Raw genomic sequence first — 18,886 nt, forward strand, 5'->3', positions numbered from 1 at the left:
ATGACCTACCTGGCTCACACTGCCCATGCCCAGCTCGGCGCCCTCGGGCTGAGCTGCGTCGGCTGGACGCTCACCGCCATGACGCTTGGACTCATCCAGTGGAGGGTTTGGCTGGTTTCTGACAGGGAGGTCATCACCTCCGGAGTGGCCTGGGTGGGCATCTGGCGGGCCTGCTTCAACAGCCACACCCATATGACCCCTGGCTTGAGGATCATGCACTGCAGGTACATCAGCCTGACTGACGCCTTCACGCCGCCGGAGATCGTGGCGGGTCAGGTTCTCATGCTCCTGTCTCTGCTGGTGGGGCTTAGTGGGAACGCTTGCGGTGTTTACGCCTTGAGGAACGTTTACTTTGGGATGGAGAAGAGCTCCCTAATCCGCTCGGCGTTCTTCACCACCGGCGCTCTGTGCCTGTCGGCGGCCGTGATGTCCATCATACCTCTCCTGTGGAACCTGAGCTCAGTAGTGACCAATCAGACCATCACGTTCCCCCCTGAGTTTAAAATGCCCCAGGCTCCAGATTCTCAACATGTGGGGTGCGGCATCGGGGTCGGGATGGTGGGGACAGTCCTCATGGTTGTCTCTGGGATTATTTTCTGTACGTACAGGTTACCAGTGAGGTCGCGGCACCCGGACTCGTCATTACCTGCACAATCAGTGACTAACAGCAGGGGGGCCGGCGGGGAAGACAACCCGGTGTTTGAGTCTTACGAACACTTGTGATCCGTCTGTTTGGATGTTTAAACCTCATGAACTCACAGAGGAAACTAATCCCAATGACGACTTCAAAATACTCTCATTTGCAAAATGAGATTTAACAGAAGAAAGAAAAGTAAATCAGCTTCTGGTTTCCAACATGCATTACACCTGGTTTTATTTATTCAGCTCACTAATTGTTTACAGTGACTCGTCTAATGTTGTACTCTGGTGGAGGATGAGTTGAATGACTGCAAACACACTTAATCAGATGACATTAAAATGTACAAGTTGCTCACTATTTGTTTTTGCTTGTTTGTTTCAGTATGATGTGGATCTATAGAACAATATACAACGCTCTCACAAAATGCTAATTTAATCTTTCTCAGTGTAAAGCTGCAGTGCTGTTATTTTAAATGCTAATATGTTAAGAACAGTATAGCTGAGATACATGACATGAATAAATGTAAAAATGTGTTTATATGGTTTATCTAAGTAATTCAATATATATATTTATGTTAATAGAATACCAACTGTTTAACTGATATAAAAAGAGATAGAAAATTAAGCTTTTAGATACTTTCATCTGATATGTTTAGCATATATGATGCTGTGTAAATTAACTGAATATTGGCAGGTTGCATTAACCTCACCATACTGACATGTTTTACAAAGTATGAGTTGCTTCCTGATTTCAATTAAATGAAAGCATAATGTATGTGGGCACAAACTGCACCGTTTAATTGAATTAACTAGAATCTGAAGCTGTTGGATTCGGACACTTTTACATTCCTTCAATGAGCACTAAGAATAAAAGCACTCAGCAGTATTTTCTTAAATATTTTATTCAAAAAAAGCAACAAGCTCATCTCCAGAATTTCAAACCATCTGTATCAATGCTCCTCTGACGATGAACAGTCCCTTCGCCTCACTGGGATCAGCGTTATGGCTCAAATCACAGCCCTTCCTGTTCACCGACGCACCAAAGGAAAGATGATGAACAGTCGGTCGGGTTGAGAAAATCTTTTACTTTGAAGGACACCTCTGAGAAATGACAAGAATCGAGCATAACCAATGCTCGACTTCATTTAGAAAAGGATCATTCCTTTGAAAGAAGCTTTGTTTCTGGATGCTGAAAAACAGAATGCGTGGCAGTAGAGGCAGCTGACATGACTTCGTATTGAGTGAACAGAAAGATGTCCCAGAGCTGTGGTTCAACCATCACACGCTGGCTGTTTGAGTGTTTGTGATGAGGATCGTTGGTCAGTTTGGGGCTGCTCGTGATCCTAACCTTCTTGAGGAACTTCATACAGCACACAGTGAGACTTTCTTTCCAAAAAACACAAAGAAAAGCTTAAAAAACAAGCGCTGACACCACATAATAACATGTCACTGTTCGTAGATGACTATTTGAAACAAACTGAGTTTAAACACCGCATGACTGTCAGCGGGCAAAAACGTTTCCATATCGGGTATATATTTAGATATATCGCTACAGAATCAACCCCTCTAATATAAATAAAAGAAGACTGCAGATACATGTGGCATATCAATCAAACGCACTCTAATACTGAATACAACATATACAAGTAAAGCACAAATATCATTTAAAATGTGTTTTTGAACTCTCAAATGTTACCGCATCGGGTCAATTATTATCATCTTTTTACAATTTTATGACGGGGGCAGTTCCTCTGAAACGGCACAGAGGCTGTAAATGCAAAACATGCCGAAACAAATGTTGACGAACTGCTAATCCAGCTGTATATCAGCACATAATATGTGTCGTGACTCTCTGGTAAGAACGTCTACGAATGCCCTGAATGTTGTCCAGAAGATGTGTGGATTGAACTGCCCGACTGGATCTTTGACATCGAGCTTTGAGTCAGAAATGAAGAGGAGTGCATTGTTTATCGATGTCCTGTGAAGAAGAAGATGGTGCCAAACCAAGTGACACAGCGTAACAACACAGGACGCCACATCTTGAGATTCTCACATTTGAATTGAACTATTTAAACTTGATCGGTTATTACAATCATTTCCAAAACAGCGTGCGGAGCAATTGCTGAATTCTAGAAGGCAAAAAAGGAAATATTAGACCCGCTGTCCTTTCCCTCGTCTGTTCAACTTTCCTCAAACATGGAAGCCCTGATACGAGTCGCTTTTGATCCAGATGGTTTGAAACTGAACAGAAATACGTACATACATACAAAATAAAATACAAAATAAGAAAAAATAAATGTAGAAATGCAGGAGGTTTAATCGTGCCAAAGTCCACCAGTCTGTTCTTGATAGACCTCGATGACGTCCTCGTCCTCCATCCCCAGCTACCATGGACAAACAGCAGAGACACATATTGGAAAGACATGCAAGTCATGTAAGACATGGAAGTCATTATTGCAGTTAATCATTCCAAGAATGAATGAATGATTAAAAACAGGAAGTAAATGTCTACATAACTAACTAGTATGTCATTAAAGAAACACACGTCCATCTGGATCTATAGAAAGTTCAGCTGAAGGCTGAAGGGACGCTGAAGTCAGGAGAGACAGGTTTACCTCTTTTGGAGTTTGGTTGTCTGCGATTCTCTGTCCTTCAAACAGAAACCGTAGCGTGCTTGCTGGAACACCCTTTAAGAAACAACACAACACCAATCTGAGATAATGGCCTCTGGTGCTGTTGGAGCTGATCTGACATCTTTAAAACAAAAAGTTAGCCTGTGAATCTAGTTAGAAGTAACTTAAAAAGACCAAAGACCTGTCTCTGGCTGTAAGACTCCTTCAGCTTCTTCAGATGTGTCGTCATTTTAACCTTAAAGTGGATTTCGCTGCTGTCCTGTGGGCAGAGAGAGAACGTGATTATGAGAAGCAGCGTGACAGCTTTCTGTTGTTGCAAAATAACAACACTACTGGAAGAAGTCCAAAGGAAGCGACATCTGAATAAAACCAAATCACTTACAGGAAATGATAGAGTTTCAATAATATAGTTTCAGACTTGTGGATACATCACACAGCTTATCACCGGTTCAAGATGAACTTCTCCAAAGCAAAACTTGTAGCTAATACATTTAAGTTAAAATAAGTGCAAACATTCTGCAGATGGTACCTCCACAGAGTCATTTATAGAGCAGTAACCAGAGCCTACACACCACACTGATTACACAATAGCACATCAACAACTTGTGTTCAGTGTTTAATACTCCTGTGTTATGATCAGTGAGACACATCCATCATCCCTGCATTCATACACACCTGACCGATCACTTTTAGTTTGATGTACTCTCCATCCTTCTTGTCCCCCCCGTCTTGGCTGGATGGTTTTGTCTCCTTAAAAAACAACAACAAATAAACAGTTAAAACAGTTAAAACAGTTAAACGCCACACACATTACCAATAGGCCCGAAGGCTTACTGTCGCTGATACAACACTGTTATTAGATATGGGAATGGTTCGGCCTCATAATTCTGGTTTCGCTTATTGTTTTATAGCTGAACTTTGAAACTAAGCCGCAGAGCTAAACTGCTATATAAGCATGTAGCTCTGGGCCTGAAGCTACACGAGCTATCAGTTAGCATGCTATTTAACCAGAGACGAGGTACCAGCCACACACAGACACTATCATTTGTCACTTTTTAAATTTAAAGCAGAGTATGAACAATAAAGACTCTCTAAAGTTAATATCTTACCGTATCTGACATATTTTCCCTCTGTTTGTGCTGTTAAAATGAGTGACAATAGATGCAGCTAACGCTAGCTTTCAATCGCAGCTCTTAGCTTGATGTTGTGAGAATTCTCTTCTTCTTCTACTTCTTTTTTTGAGGTTTACTGGCGGTTGGCAAACAAGGGTTAGAATTGGCGCATTACCGTCACCAACTGGTACGGAGTGTGGATCACTGGACGTGATGTTTTTATTACATAGTAATAGGGTTTAATATTTGAAACATTGCCATTTTTTCGGGGCAAATGTTCTGATTGGCCATGTGCACTGTGATAGAAAGAATATAATAATAATAATAATAACTTTATTTGTATAGCACCTTAAAAACAGAATTTACAGACAAAACAGCAAAAACAAGACAATAATAACAATAACAGAAAGCTCAGTGAGACAATCGATACAATACAAATAAAATAATAAATAAATAAAATAATATATATATATATTTATTTAGTAAAATAATTAAGTAAAATCAACAAACAGAAATAAAACAGAAAAGTGACGACATTACATAAAAGCCAGCCTGTAAACATGTATAAAAACTATTTAAAATTATTATTATTACATGTCTCTGACGTCACAGGTTGTGTTTTTGTTGGGGGGTTAAGACCTGTCAAGTACACAACAATAAAAAAATAAGATATCCGTTTAAGTGTTTTCAACATAAAATACGAAATACGTAGCTATGCGTTTTCCCTACGTGAGACATTTGTGATTTTATTTTGTCAGCAAAATATGTACACTTCCGGTATCCATTTGTTCATTAACACCTGTTAGCTTAACGCAACCGAGCGACAACAGCGAGCGAAGCTACCGTCAACCAGGTTGTAAAGTGTCGGTTAACTTTGCTTTTTCTGTTACCTCCCAGACACGGAGATACTTTGTAGGATAAACCGTTATCTTGTCCTTTATCTGCCTGGAGATATACCCAGCGGGCTAAAACTGACACAGCCGTCTGGGCCTCGTCGTAGTGGCCCAGACTCGAGTGAAGTTAGGACAAACTTCTGCTTCCTCTAGCGGCTCTCCGCGGGGCTCCTGTCACCGGCCCTGTGGATGAGGACGTGAACACGCATCCAACCGACCACCAGGTGAGATGATGAAGATGATGAAGATGAAGCTGTTCGCTCCAGACCGTTCATTAGGTCGTTTAATTGTTGCTTTTTACGGTCGAGCCTTGAATAGCTAGTGCGGCTAGCTAGCATTAGCTTGACAACTTCCCTGGCCTGACAGCTAGCTCTCTGCGAGGATCTCTCGGCTAGCATTAGCCACTTAGCTTGTTAGTCAATGTTAGCATGCGGGGCTAGCAAGTTGACTCAATGCTAACGTTAATTATCTACCATAGGAGGCCGTAATAGTGGCTGTGTTGTTGGTATCAACTTTGCTGGGACTGGTGGTGTTCGCTCACTAGCTAGCCAGCTAGCCACCAGAGGTTTGCACAGGAAGGTATTCCTATGGTTTTATAAATATGCTAAGTGGTGTCATAGCTCACTGTCATCAAGTGGATGTCAGTCTTCTGTCTGTAGATTAATACATTCTGTCTGTAGTGTTGCACGTTAACTTCACCCTAATAACACATTAAATATTATGACAACTCGTGATGATTATGTTTACCTCCACTGTTCACAGATCAGCTGATCACTCAGCAGCTTCAGGCTCTGACTTGTGGCTCGATCAGCTGTCAAGATGTAAATTGTCCTTTTGCTGTTGCAGGAGAAAGGAATCCCTTTGATGGTAGAATCCTCTTTCCTGGCCTCCTGGGTCAATCGCCGTGCCATGATGATGGGTAAGTGCGTGTGTGTGTGTGTGTGTGTGTGTGTGTGTGAGCCAGCTAGCTTCGTCTTTCATCAAACCTTCAACCCAGGAAATGTATTTTCTGCTGAATAATGTGTATATTACTTGTTCTTACTGCTGGTTTGAAAGACAACAAAAGAGGATTTTAAATATTTTTTACGTCTTGAAATAAGAGTCCTGCAGATAATATTGTGCAGTCCTGCAAAAGCAATGTTTACATCAAATCCTAAACTGAAATCTCGTCATCATCAGATGAGCAGGAGGCGCTGAACTCGATCATGCAGGACCTGGCCGAACTGCACCGCTCTAGCCGTCCTGCCATGTTCCTGTCGGACCTGGGCAAACCCAAAGCCTCCTCGCCGAAGAACCAGGTAACCGCTTCCTCAGACGCTCGGCAAGAATGTCAGCCAAAGATCACAAAGTGCCGGTGATGGCCCTGAACATTAGGGAGCCAGAGCCTCTTGTCCTTTGCTTCTTAGAAAAACAAGAGGCAATAAAATGTGTTCTCACGTCTCTGTTCATTCATCTGATATGATGTCTTTCCTACAGAACGATGTCAGAGTGAAGTTCGAGTTCAAAGGGGAGAAGAGGTGAGGACCAGTTTCACCACTTTATTGTTGTCAATGCTGAAAGCTCTGACCTCTGACCTTTCTTCTCCTTCTCTGTAGAATCTTACAGTTCCCTCGACCTGTCAAGCTGGACGACCTGAAGGCGAAAGCTAAAGTGGCTTTCGGTCAGACGATGGACCTCCACTACACCAACAATGAGGTCTGAAGCCTTCACAGGCGTCGTGAAGACGTTTCACGTGCATGTGAACTGAAACGTGACGGAGGCGTTGTATTGAATGACATTTAAAAGTATTGTTTTCTTCTTGCAGTTGGTGATTCCGCTGACCACTCAGGACGACCTGGACAAGGCCGTGGAGCTGCTGGATCGCAGTGTTCACATGAAGAGCCTGAAGATCCTCCTGGTGCTCCAGATCTCCTCTCAGGTGAGCAGCTCCCAGATTAGCTTCACTGTGTAAGTAAGTAAGCTTCAGCAAAACCTGCATGCTGTTAATTTGACCTCTGAAGCCGTGTTTCTTTTAGACTATCGTAGCATGCAATGTGAAACTGATACCGAGGTACAGAACAAGAAGTTAAGTCTCCAGACGTCTCTGTTTCTCCAGAACTCTTCCTCCAATATGGACCTCTTGCGGTCCCACGAGGAGCTGGACAACACGAGGTTCAGAGTCGCCGACCAGAAGAGTATGCTGGCTTTGATCGGTGAGTAATGTCTCCTGGTCACACTGAAGCTAAATAGAAATTCACAGACGTGAAGCAAACTCAAAATAAATGCTACATCACTCTGATGCACCTCCTGACTATTTCACACAAGTAGACATTAATAATAATATTTACTCTACAACCATCTCAGGCTCCCATTCGACAGACCGCAGCTCCCCTCCTCCAGGTTACATTCCCGACGCGCTGCAGCAGGTGGCGAGGAACGGCTCCTTCACCAGCATCAACAGCGAGGGGGAGTTCATCCCTGAGAGCATGGACCAGGTAGGGTCAGAACCACGCACTGACATCACATCCTCTTCATATTTACAGTCATATTATGTGAGTTTCTGTTCTCCAGATGCTGGACCCGCTGTCTATGAGCAGTCCAGAAAACTCTGCGTCTGGAAGTTGTCCCTCTTTAGACAGCCCGCTGGACAGGTCAGGACCTCAGCACTTTATCTACACCGGCACACGCTATGCCTGCTTTTGTGTGCGCACCACGTCTCAAGTAAACTCTACTAATCTACTTTCTGTTGTTGTCGTGCTGTGCAGCGACTATCCCAAGTCCAGGATGCCCCGAGCACAGAGCTACCCAGACAACCACCAGGACTTTCCAGGTGAATGTTTGAGAGTCCTGAGAACATTTTAATACCTTAAGCATGTTTAATTCCATCAAGCAGCTGCTGGGTGTGATTGTATTTTTCCTGGATCTTCATCTCCCTCCTCTTCGTCTCTAGAGTACGACGTCCCAGTGTTTGAGAAGTCGGGGAAAGGTGGGACGTACCCTCGGAGATACGGCATTCCCTTCGGTCTTCAGGATTACAGTGATGGTGGGTTATTTGCCTGAATAAGTAAGATATAAAGAATTTACTTTCACTACAGCTGCATGAGCCAGACTCTGTTTATAACCCTGGCTGTCCTCTTCCTCTGCTCCTCTTCGTCTGCTCCTCTTCCTCTACTCAGGGAGGAAGACCTTCCCTCGTGCTCGTCGAACGCAGGTTCACGGCTTCCGCTCGCCGGTCAGCTTCAGCCCGACGGAGCAGTCCCCCAGCACCAGCAGCGGCAGCAGTGTCTTCACTCCCGACCTGGAGGAGGCCCCGGGGCCCGCCAGGAGGCCGCGGAGGGGCAGCGACATCGAGCCCAACCCGACCGCTCCCACGCTGTCTGTAATGGACATCAGCCCGCCCAGCCGCTGTGAGTCGCATGTTGATTTCATGTGTCGGAACACACCGGTGCACAAAGTGTCTCGGCTTGTTATCTGATGTTTTTATTTCAGCTCCTCGCGCCCCAACAAACTGGCGGCTGGGGAAGCTCCTGGGTCAAGGCGCCTTCGGACGGGTTTTCCTCTGTTATGATGCCGACACTGGACGGGAACTGGCGGTCAAACAGGTCCAGTTTGACCCAGAGAGTCCGGAGACCAGCAAGGTGCGAGACGTAGGAATGTTCATGATCAAATAGAAAGCATGTATGGAAGGTTAACAAACAGGAAAAGATGAACGTTCTCTTTCTTCCCGGTCGTTTAGGAGGTGAGCGCTTTAGAGTGTGAAATCCAGCTCTTAAAGAATTTGTGTCACGAGCGGATCGTCCAGTACTACGGCTGCCTGCGGGACACGATGGAGCGAACGCTCTCCATCTTCATGGAGTACATGCCCGGCGTGAGTTTACCTTTAAATTTGGATTCAATGTGGCAATAAATGGTCTCCTACCTGCTGACGTTTCTGTGGTTTGGTGGTTGAAGGGCTCCATTAAGGACCAGCTGAAGTCGTACGGAGCGCTAACGGAAAACGTGACGCGCCGCTACACCCGGCAGATCCTGGAGGGGGTCTCCTACCTGCACAGCAACATGATCGTCCACAGAGACATTAAAGGTGAGGGGGACACTTCGTGTTATCCGACATCGGGAAGATGCAGCCGGGTGACTCTCTCTTCTTTGTTCAGGGGCCAACATCCTTCGGGACTCGGTGGGTAACGTGAAGCTGGGAGACTTCGGGGCCAGTCGGCGGCTGCAGACCATCTGTCTGTCAGGAACGGGCATCATGTCGGTGACCGGCACCCCCTACTGGATGAGCCCAGAAGTGATCAGTGGAGAGGGGTACGGCAGGAAGGCCGACATCTGGTGAGACCTCACATAAGTCCTGCTCTTTTGAGATCGACTCCAAATTCAGAGCTGCCATTGCAAAGAAAACTTAAATTACAAAGATAACCAACCTTGTAATGGCAGTTTAATAAAATAACACTTTAAGTCCTCTGAAGGGGAGCTGGTCTGTGCTTGAATGGCACATTTGGTCCTCGTGTTCTGGTTCCAACGTGTTTTTCCTCCTTTAGGAGCGTCGGCTGCACCGTAGTGGAGATGCTGACTCAGCGACCCCCGTGGGCAGAGTTTGAGGCCATGGCGGCCATCTTTAAGATCGCCACCCAGCCCACCAACCCTGTGCTGCCGGCCCACGTGTCGGACCACTGCCGAGACTTCCTCAAGCGGATCTTTGTAGAGACTAAGCAGCGTCCGTCTGCCGACGAGCTACTGAGGCACATCTTTGTACATTAACCTGAACCTTTAACCCCCGCCTGCCTGATTCGGCCTTACCCGGTGGGGAGTCCCGGCCTCTGACTTCTCCCCCTCCCCCTCCATGCTGGAACTATATGGACCAGGAGGAACCGGCTGAAAGAAGGCGGGGTGTGTGGACAGGTGGGGGGGTGCGTACGAGCTCCTCCCGTCTCTGTTTGTATGAGACCGCCATAGAGGACATGAATTTATATTTTATTTTTCTCCGCAAGTTGCACCTTAATTTCTCAACCAAGGAGGGGCGGAGCACTTTCTCCTTTTTTATGTTTGTACGGTTCCTCTCTTCACGCGTTGGAGCGGGATGGTGTCGGTGTCGTGGACCTGCAGGAGATGATGCCCCTGGACCCCCATCTCGCTGACCCGACCCCAGAATGTAGTCTCCTGCCAAAACCCAGAGGGATGGTGCCGACCTGGGCCCGCTGCTATCGACGAAACTAGTGCAGAGAACACTCCCTCATCCCGCGTCCTCTTCCTCTCCGTCTCTGTCTCTCTGCTTTACTGTCGACCTGCCTCCATCTTTGTTCTTCGCCGTGTGCCTTTTCTGTTTGTTGAACTTGGTGTAGGACTGAGTCCTGAGTTCTTCGCCACAAGGTTTCTCAGTTTTCTTTTGCCTCCCGGATAAACTGCCGTTGCACCGTCAGCCCAAACCCCGCAGATCTCCGTTCAGCCGTAACGTTCTGGAAGAGGACTCCTGGAGGAGAGATGACGTCTCTTCGTACTCGGATCAGATTGATCTCTTGTCATGACTCCATTACTTGAAGCAGGAGAGAGGCGAGAAGCTCACAGCTGATTGGCCGGAGGTCCGGCTGCATGACGCTGAGGTCGGCTTATATTTCAGACTAGACAAACGTGGAGGATGAGCCGCTACGCTCGCAGGTAACGTATGTGTCCATCGCTGCAGAGACGCTCCTCAGATCAGACTTCACACTGGAAGACGTTTACAGCATCGCAGCTTCTTTTCTTTGTTTTTGCCAAATCAGATGTGAACTCGTCACTTTAGCCGAACCACAAACACTCCATTCGACATGTCTCCCTCTCTCTCTCTCTCTCTGTCTCTGTCTCTGTCTCTCTCTCTCTCTCTCTGTTTCCTCCTGAGCTTCCAGAACGTCCGTTAACAGAACGCCTACGAGCACATTAAAGACTATTCAATGTGATTCATTACGGGCTCTTCAACATGATCAGTAACACTGAGTTCTGCTCCGCTCTTTGCTAGTTTAGTTTTAAAATGCCTTTAATATTTGTTCAGGCTGCTGAATCCCCAAACATTTGATTATTATTATTATTATCAATTATCAAACGGAGGTGATGAGTCTCGGCGTGTTTAAGTGTCGGTTGCAGTTTAATGAAAGAAACAATAGGATTCAAAGGCAAAATCTGACCTCATTAAAGGTGCAATCAGTCACTGTGTACCGGCACAGATTAACCGCAGTGCGTCTGCACAGAGAAAGACGTTTTATTTGCTCGTTAGCTGTTTGATTGTTTCTGTTCTAACCACCGTAGTCGGTGTGCTGCTGAGCTGTCGGGTGTTTAGTGGAACATGAACACTGGTACGATGCATAATGCTTTTCTGTTTCTGGTACTCGGTAACACTTTAATTCTGTAATAATGTCAAACACATCTCCTGTAAAGAGCGAAGTGGTTTGGTACGATGTAATTCAAGGAGAACAGAGTCTCTAATAATAATACTTTGATCTAACCTTCCTCATCTACTCCTAATGTTTACCAGCAAACTTTCTAGGGATGATTTTCTCTTTAATTTCCTGATCAAGTGAATTCTGCGTTTGTTGTTGTAGTTGCTCACAGCGGCCACTAGATGGTAGTAACGAGACGTTTCACTGATTGCACCTTTTTAACAGCAGGAGGACGATATTGTTGCTCATCAAGCTTTCTCTGAAGGAACTAGTTTGACTTCAGCAGCTGTGATCGGCCGGTTGATCCACAGAAACAAACTCAATCTCTGCATCTCCAGAACCGACCGTGTCCAAAAGAAGCGAGGGAAGAGAGAGACCGTTCGTTTTGCAAACATTGGTGGTTGTGTTGCGTTTGAGGCGGCTGGCAGTGAGCTGTTGTGAAGGCCGTCAGCACTGGTAGACCTCGAGACGCACAACCGTTCTGCACTATCTTTGATTCACTGACGCTTTCTCACGATTCCGCCTCGGCTCCGTTCAGCGACCTTTTCTTTGCACATTTTAAAGACTATTTTTTTATTTTTACACAAGTGTTATTGTGTGTGTGTGTGTGTGTGTGTGTGTGTGTGAGAGAGAGAGAGAGAGAAAACTCAATACAAGAATGTAACGTCTCTTTACCGTCAGATGGCCTCGTTCACCACCGAGGATTAACTCCTCAGTAACAGTATTTGTCACCTGCAAATGCCGAGATACACCTGTAGTTTCTCTTTAGTGTCTAAAGCCACTGCTGCCACTCCTGTGTGTGTGTGTGTGTGTGTGTGTGTGTGTCTGTCTGTCTTGTGTGTGTGTAGACGTGCATTTACTGCAATTTGTGCTATTTGGACACTGCGCCCAAAATGCCTTGAGCATTCTGACTGTAGGAGGGAGAACATTCAAATAATGATGATTTAAAAAAAATAAAAAAAAATAATGAAATAATGTACAAATGTATAAAATGAAAATGTACCTTTTTTAAATAAGCAAAGTCCACATATATCCCACAAGTTTGGTCTCTGTGTATTGTTAAAGAAGCCATGTTTATAATTCTAATTGGTTTGTGACCAATACGCCTGTTTATATCAGATCTGTATATCAGTGGTACGCATAATTTTTTAATATATATTTTTTATTTTACTTTTTTTTTTAAATGGGAGATTTTATGCATGGTTGGGTCTTGAGAGACGCAGCGGTGCCGTTGAATAGTTGCTGTTTTTTGGCAAAATTCTGGAGTATTGCGACAGCTCTGTGTTCATAATTACAACAATTATGACGATGGAAAAACAATAAAAAGATATTTATTTCACTTTTTTGTGAGTGTTTTTATGTACTCGTATTCTCTTCTTATTTTTTACGCTTTCATATAACTTTGTATGACCCAGAGATGAACAAAATATTATTTTATTCTGAAACTTTTCATTTTAATGTCTTCACCGGAAGATAGTCAGCAAGTGTATATCAAAGTAATATTAGATTTAGAGCATGACTTTTAACACCCTCTAGTGGCCACAGTTAATAACTACAACGGTGTTATTATCAAGCTGGACAAATTACATACAATCACTACTTCTGGTTGAATCATTCAAAATAAAAGCTCAAGGGATGTAATTACGCACCTTGACCACCAGAGGGCTCCCATGTGAGTTTATTTGCATGTTTATTTTTGTCCGGTTCTATACAATAATCCATAAACTGCAGTGACACTAGATGTCAACATTACCCCACAGATCATTTTAATGAGCTTTTTTAATCAAACGTTACATGATTTGTATTTGACAAACACGTTTACAAAGTGCATTCTGTTGTTTAATTAATGTTTTTAATACGTTCATTTTAATATGATTCAATACATAAAAATGAAGTATAATATTGGCTTCATGTTCACCATTCAAAGACATTTGTCAAAGGAGAATTATCATAATAGATAGATAGCTATCTTGTATTCAATCACTCGCCTTCTACAATGATTGGTTAACAACTCAGTTCCCGGACTACCGGAAACCTCCCGCAGGGGGGAAGTACTCTACATTCTGCCAAAATAAAAGTCACAACGCTGACGAACAAAAGCATTCCATCATGGATTCCCCGGCTGCTGCAGCCCGAGTTCTCCGGCTCTCTGTGCGCTGCGCCAGGACTCTACCGGCGGTACAGGCCGGTACGGAGCTGCGCCACCGGGCCTCTGCTGACAGTAGAAACATGACCGTCCAGGCGGCCGCTGAGCCGGGGAAGCTGAAGAGCATCGACGACCTGCCCGGACCCAGTCTGTGCACCACTCTGTACTGGTTGTTCGTCAAAGGATATGCGGACAAGAGCCACTTACTGCAGGTACAAAAAACCAGTTATTCTTCATTTAAAGCTTATTTCTCTGTTTCTAGCTTCGTGTAATGTGATTTACTTCACTTGTAAGAACACCAGCAGCTTTAAAAAGCGAGTTGGATGTTTATTAGAGTTTATTATCTTTATTATGGAGATTAGATAACAGCACGTGAGTGAACTGTTCCATTATATACACGTAGTATTGAAGTAATAGTAGTTTAGTATCATTAGTTTATTAGCCTAGAATGTCACAGTGTTTGTGCAGTATTGACTCCATTCATTTGTAGTATTTTCACAGAAACTTCAACAGAAAACTTTGCAGATACAGTAACTGTGTTACAACAAAATACAAATGTACAAAAATATAAAACAAAAACCAGCAAAGAAATTAAGACATTCAAATAAGTCGACTTGTAATTGCACAGACTGGTCAGAGATACATGTTTACGTCATGCTTCTGTCACGTGTTCGTTACTAAATGCTGCAGGAAAGTTACAGATGTGGAAGAAGTATTGAGAATATTTATATGTGTAAAAGTGGGAAGTCAAGTTATTTCTAAATGAATAACATCTCTGGAGCTGAGTCTCCGCTGTGTTTCCTCGTTCATTGATACTCACTGAAAGTACTCGGTTACTTTAAACTGAATCAGCACTCTGAGTTCTACACACTGATATTTGTTCTTTTAGGGTGTGCAGAGGAGCCTTTACGGGCCCATCTGGCGCTCCAGGTTCGGCCCGTTTGACATCGTGAACGTGGCGTCTCCGGAGCTCATAGCTCAGGTGATCCAGCAGGAGGGCCGCTACCCGTCCAGAGCCGAGCTGCCTCACTGGAAGGAGTACCGGGACCTGAGAGGACAGGCCTACGGGCTGCATGTGGAGTGAGTGGAGACGGACGAGCTTCCATCTGAAAGGAAAGATGTTCCCCTCTAGTGTGAAATCTGAAGACGCTCTTTAACTTTCCAGCACGGGACCGGAGTGGTACCGGATCCGCAGGGCCCTGAACCCCAAGATGCTGAAGCTGCAGGAGGTGTCGGCCTACGCCCCCATCATCCACCAGGTGATCGGAGATCTGCTGCGCCGCGTCGAGTTCCTCCGAAGTCTCAGCCAGGACCAGGTCACCGTCTCAGATATGGCTTCTGAGCTCTACAAGTTTGGCTTTGAAGGTGGGGGGGTTTGTTCTTCAGAAAGGTTGAGTTCTGGGGAACGGGTTGTGATTGGTTTGACCTCCTGCAGGTATCTCCTCCATCTTGTTTGAGACCAGGTTGGGCTGCCTGCAGGAGGACATTCCCCCGGACACGCTGCGCTTCATCACCGCCGTCAATGAGATGCTGACGCTGTCCGAGACCGTGCTCCTCCTCCCCCGCTGGAGCCGCGGCGTCCTCCCCTTCTGGGGGCGCTTCGTTCAGGCCTGGGACGACCTCTATGACGTAGGTATGACAAGAGAAGGACCGACGGAGGAGCGCATGCAGCGCGGGGTTCAAACACAAGTCAGTAAAGAGTTCTGTGTGTTTTCCTTCGGCAGCTCGGTCCCTCGTCGACAGGAGGATCGCTGAGATTGAAGCTCAGGTGTGCAGCAGCGAGCCGGCAGAGGGCATGTACCTGACCTACCTGCTGTCCTCTGGCAGGCTGACCAGAGCCGAGGTCTACATCAGCCTCACGGAGCTGCTGCTGGGGGGGGTGGACACGGTGAGGAGGGGGGGGGGGGCTGGTTCTGGTTCATGCTGCTGGTTTCTGTGTGTGATGCTGTTTGTGCTCCGACAGAAGAAAAGAAACATCATCCACAGACAAACAACCCGCTGTCGGCCTTCAGTCCGTGTTTCATATCAATCTTTGAGATGTAGTACAGTATAAGTATAATATATCTTTAAGATGTAGTACAGTAGAAGTATAATATATCTTTAAGATGTAGTACAGTAGAAGTATGAAGCAGCAGAGAAAGTACTTCCAGCAGGCTGGTTCATCGTGGAGGAATGTCCTGTTGGAGGAGGAATGCCTCATGTCGGGATAGATGACTCCCTGTGTCTTCCTTCCTGAAGACACAGAAGTTGAAGCTGAATTAGAAAACGTGTCAGTTTGATGCCGTAACAACAGGAACAGGTTGTGGTGGAGCTGCTGCACCTGTGCGCCGTCTCACAGCTCGTCTGGCTGCATTCCCACAACAGGTTGAGGCTGGTTGGTGTCCTTTCAGCTGGAGGTCAAACCTGGAGCTCTGAGCCGGGATCATTCTAACATTGTTTGACTAGAGTTTACAGATTGTACCAACTTGGAACAACACCAACATCTGGCTCGATGAATACAATACAAAGAGCTACACTGTGTGTATATTTGTATATCGTCAGCTGTTCATCCCGAACTGAAATGTCTCAACATCTATTGTGAAGACTTCTCCAGCCCCTCAGTCCTGTGATGGACCATAATCTCTGCTTCCTCTCAGACCTCCAACACCCTGTCGTGGGCCTTGTACCACCTGGCGAGGGACCGCGGGGTCCAGGACCGCCTGTACGGGGAGGTGAGCTCCGTGTGTCCCGACAGACGGGAGCCAATCACAGAGGACCTGAGCAGGATGCCGTACCTGAAGGCCGTGATAAAGGAGACGTTACGGTGAGCAGACGGATACGTGAGGAACAGAAGGTTCCACTGTGTCCTGATGATGCAACAGTACAGATGAATATCAGCTCTCCTGTCAATCAGCTGGAGTTTGTACTTTGTACATGTGATACTGAGAAATCCTTATTGAGTCATATCAATAAGTCACACACACATGTAGTTGCTGTTACAGCATGAAGTGAACAGGAGCAGCAGCCCGTCTGCCTCTGACTCACAGCCTGTGTTTCTCCTGCAGCCTTTATCCCGTGGTGCCTGGAAACGGACGCTTTGTCTCGGAGGACGAGGTGGTTGTGGGGAACTACTGGTTCCCAAAGAAGGTATGAGAGCAGATCCAGGATCTGATGCTCCTTTAACGTTAAAGCTCGTAACAAGACAAGTTCAACTCTGTCCTCTCCAGACTCAGTTCCATCTGTGTCACTACACCACCTGTCATGATGGAGATCAGTTCGTAGACGCGGAGCTCTTCGCCCCGAAGCGCTGGCTCCGCGCTGAGGCGCCGGGCTCCGTCTGTGGCAGGGCGGCGCCGGGCTTCTACCGCCATCACCCGTACAGCTTCCTCCCCTTCGGGGTCGGCGTGCGGGCCTGTGTGGGGAAGAGGGTGGCGGAGATGGAGATGTTCTTCGCTCTGTCCAGGGTGAGAGACGGAGAGACGGGACACATTGGTCCAGATGACACTCAGACTGCTTCTTGGTCAAGTTTTAGTATTTGATGCACATGTTTGAGTTACTTCTGTCTGAATCTGTCCACAGGTTTTCGAGCAATCCGGCACAAATATGAAGAAACAACCTCACTGGTAACATGTTGATCCCTTTGTCCTCTTACAGCTCATGCAGCACTACGAGGTCCAGCCTGAACCCGGCGCTCCGGTCGTGGAGCCTAAAACTCGAACCCTGCTCATCCCGTCGAAGCCCATCAACCTGCGCTTCCTGCCCCGAGCCTGAGGAGGGCGCCGCTGAGGCTCAGCAGCGCAGGTGTTAACGATGATCAGCGCCACAGGCTGCAAACAATTGATCACAGAAGGTGTGCAGCTCCTGGTTCTTTGAGTGAAGGAGCTGCACACGTCCGCATGTTCTTATAGTATCACGGAATGAACACGTTAGTGTAGCAGGATGTGGGAGGCGGCCTCTGGTTGTTGTCCTGTAAGTATATTCAGCACACAAATCCTTCATTTGAATGAATAACATGAGGACAGAAACTAACACTTCAATGTGTCCTCCATTGTTTAACTTCACTTCTCCTTTTTGCACAGATTTGTTTATTTTTGTTGCTTATTCGTGATTTCATAACTCTATTATTTTAACGTAGCCATCGGCTGATGTGACAGAGCTGGTTTTACATTAAACAGGCGAGTTTTATTTACTGTTGAATTAATCTTTAGTTCAACAGTAAACTTTAAGAAGCTGGGAGGACGAGAGGAAACAAGGGAAGGAAAGGAGGCTGTAAAAGCAGTGAAGAAGTGGAAGCTCTCTGCACCACACAGACTCTGAAGAGTCTCCGTGTGCTCAGTTCAATGCTGACTTGTATGTATGAAGTGGAACCTTCTGTGAACCATAATCTCTGTGTGATGTTCTCATGACTCAAATAAAAGTACAACTCTGCTCTCTGGGATTGACTGAATATATGTCGTCATTGTTGTGAAATAAAGTTTGTGTTGTGAATCAGCCATGTGGAAGAGATGCAGGCCGTACTCTATTTCTGGTCCAAACTTGTTTTTATTGATCTGATTCCATTGATTGAAGATATTAAATACATTTTAAACAAAGCAGGTGTGTGTGCAGCCTCCTGCTGGCCTCCTCAGGACAGTGAGAGACTTTATTCACACCTGAACACCTGAACAACTCTCTGGAAACCTATTGCAGCTACAACCTGTCATTATGCGTCAGTGGTGCACATTCTGAAATATAATTGCAATTAATCAGTTAGTGTAGTGTTGCAGGAATCAGATGTTTGCACATTGACGTGGTTACTGGTGAACATGTACCAGAGAATATGATAAACAGCATGAGGCGCTTCTTTAGTCTTAATAAACCCTGCACCCCCAGGCTGGTCCTCAACGTGTGCTTATTATTTTGAAGTTCAAACATCTCCACTTCCGGTGGTCCTAACCTTGAGTAGCTTGAAGCCGCTCATCATCTCCCTCTGCGTGCGTGAGGACGTCGTGCGTCAGCCACGCGCGCTGCAAAAGATGTAAACGTTCAGGAGACTTTTCTCTGCACAGAGAAACACAGAGTTCTCCTCAGATATTTAAATACTAATTCATAAATAAAT

General features: G+C 45.7%; 4 protein-coding genes across 4 annotated transcripts; 3 read left to right on the plus strand and 1 right to left on the minus strand.

The window, feature by feature from the left end:
- Positions 1-723, plus strand: LOC142952522 (claudin-34-like). Its single transcript, XM_076094281.1, has one exon. It carries the CDS (start codon positions 1-3, stop codon positions 721-723), a length of 723 nt encoding a protein of 240 aa, XP_075950396.1.
- Positions 724-1,523: 800 nt separating this feature from the next.
- On the minus strand, positions 1,524-4,531 carry sumo1 (small ubiquitin like modifier 1). Its single transcript, XM_076094766.1, has 5 exons — positions 4,382-4,531; positions 3,948-4,022; positions 3,454-3,531; positions 3,255-3,326; positions 1,524-3,023 (listed from the first exon to the last, which is right to left on the minus strand). Exons 1-5 carry the CDS (start codon positions 4,391-4,393, stop codon positions 2,955-2,957), a joined length of 306 nt encoding a protein of 101 aa, XP_075950881.1. The 5' UTR covers positions 4,394-4,531; the 3' UTR covers positions 1,524-2,954.
- A 646-nt stretch (positions 4,532-5,177) lies between these two features.
- On the plus strand, positions 5,178-13,002 carry map3k2 (mitogen-activated protein kinase kinase kinase 2). The gene is made up of 17 exons (XM_076094767.1): positions 5,178-5,501; positions 6,124-6,196; positions 6,457-6,575; positions 6,754-6,794; positions 6,873-6,972; positions 7,082-7,195; positions 7,373-7,469; positions 7,621-7,751; positions 7,828-7,907; positions 8,022-8,086; positions 8,207-8,299; positions 8,433-8,663; positions 8,746-8,894; positions 8,993-9,124; positions 9,208-9,337; positions 9,408-9,585; positions 9,795-13,002. Exons 2-17 carry the CDS (start codon positions 6,142-6,144, stop codon positions 10,012-10,014), a joined length of 1,935 nt encoding a protein of 644 aa, XP_075950882.1. The 5' UTR covers positions 5,178-5,501; positions 6,124-6,141; the 3' UTR covers positions 10,015-13,002.
- Positions 13,003-13,614: 612 nt separating this feature from the next.
- cyp27a2 (cytochrome P450 family 27 subfamily A member 2) lies at positions 13,615-18,211 on the plus strand. The gene is made up of 9 exons (XM_076094971.1): positions 13,615-14,021; positions 14,699-14,889; positions 14,975-15,174; positions 15,245-15,442; positions 15,534-15,697; positions 16,446-16,612; positions 16,854-16,935; positions 17,016-17,252; positions 17,443-18,211. The coding sequence occupies exons 1-9, from the start codon at positions 13,773-13,775 to the stop codon at positions 17,557-17,559; spliced, it is 1,605 nt and encodes a 534-aa protein (XP_075951086.1). The 5' UTR covers positions 13,615-13,772; the 3' UTR covers positions 17,560-18,211.
- The last annotated feature ends 675 nt before the right edge of the window (positions 18,212-18,886 follow it).

Source organism: Anarhichas minor, unplaced genomic scaffold, assembly GCF_050575085.1.
Source record: "Anarhichas minor isolate MPS153535 unplaced genomic scaffold, ASM5057508v1 ptg000018l, whole genome shotgun sequence".
Lineage (NCBI taxonomy): Eukaryota > Metazoa > Chordata > Actinopteri > Perciformes > Anarhichadidae > Anarhichas > Anarhichas minor.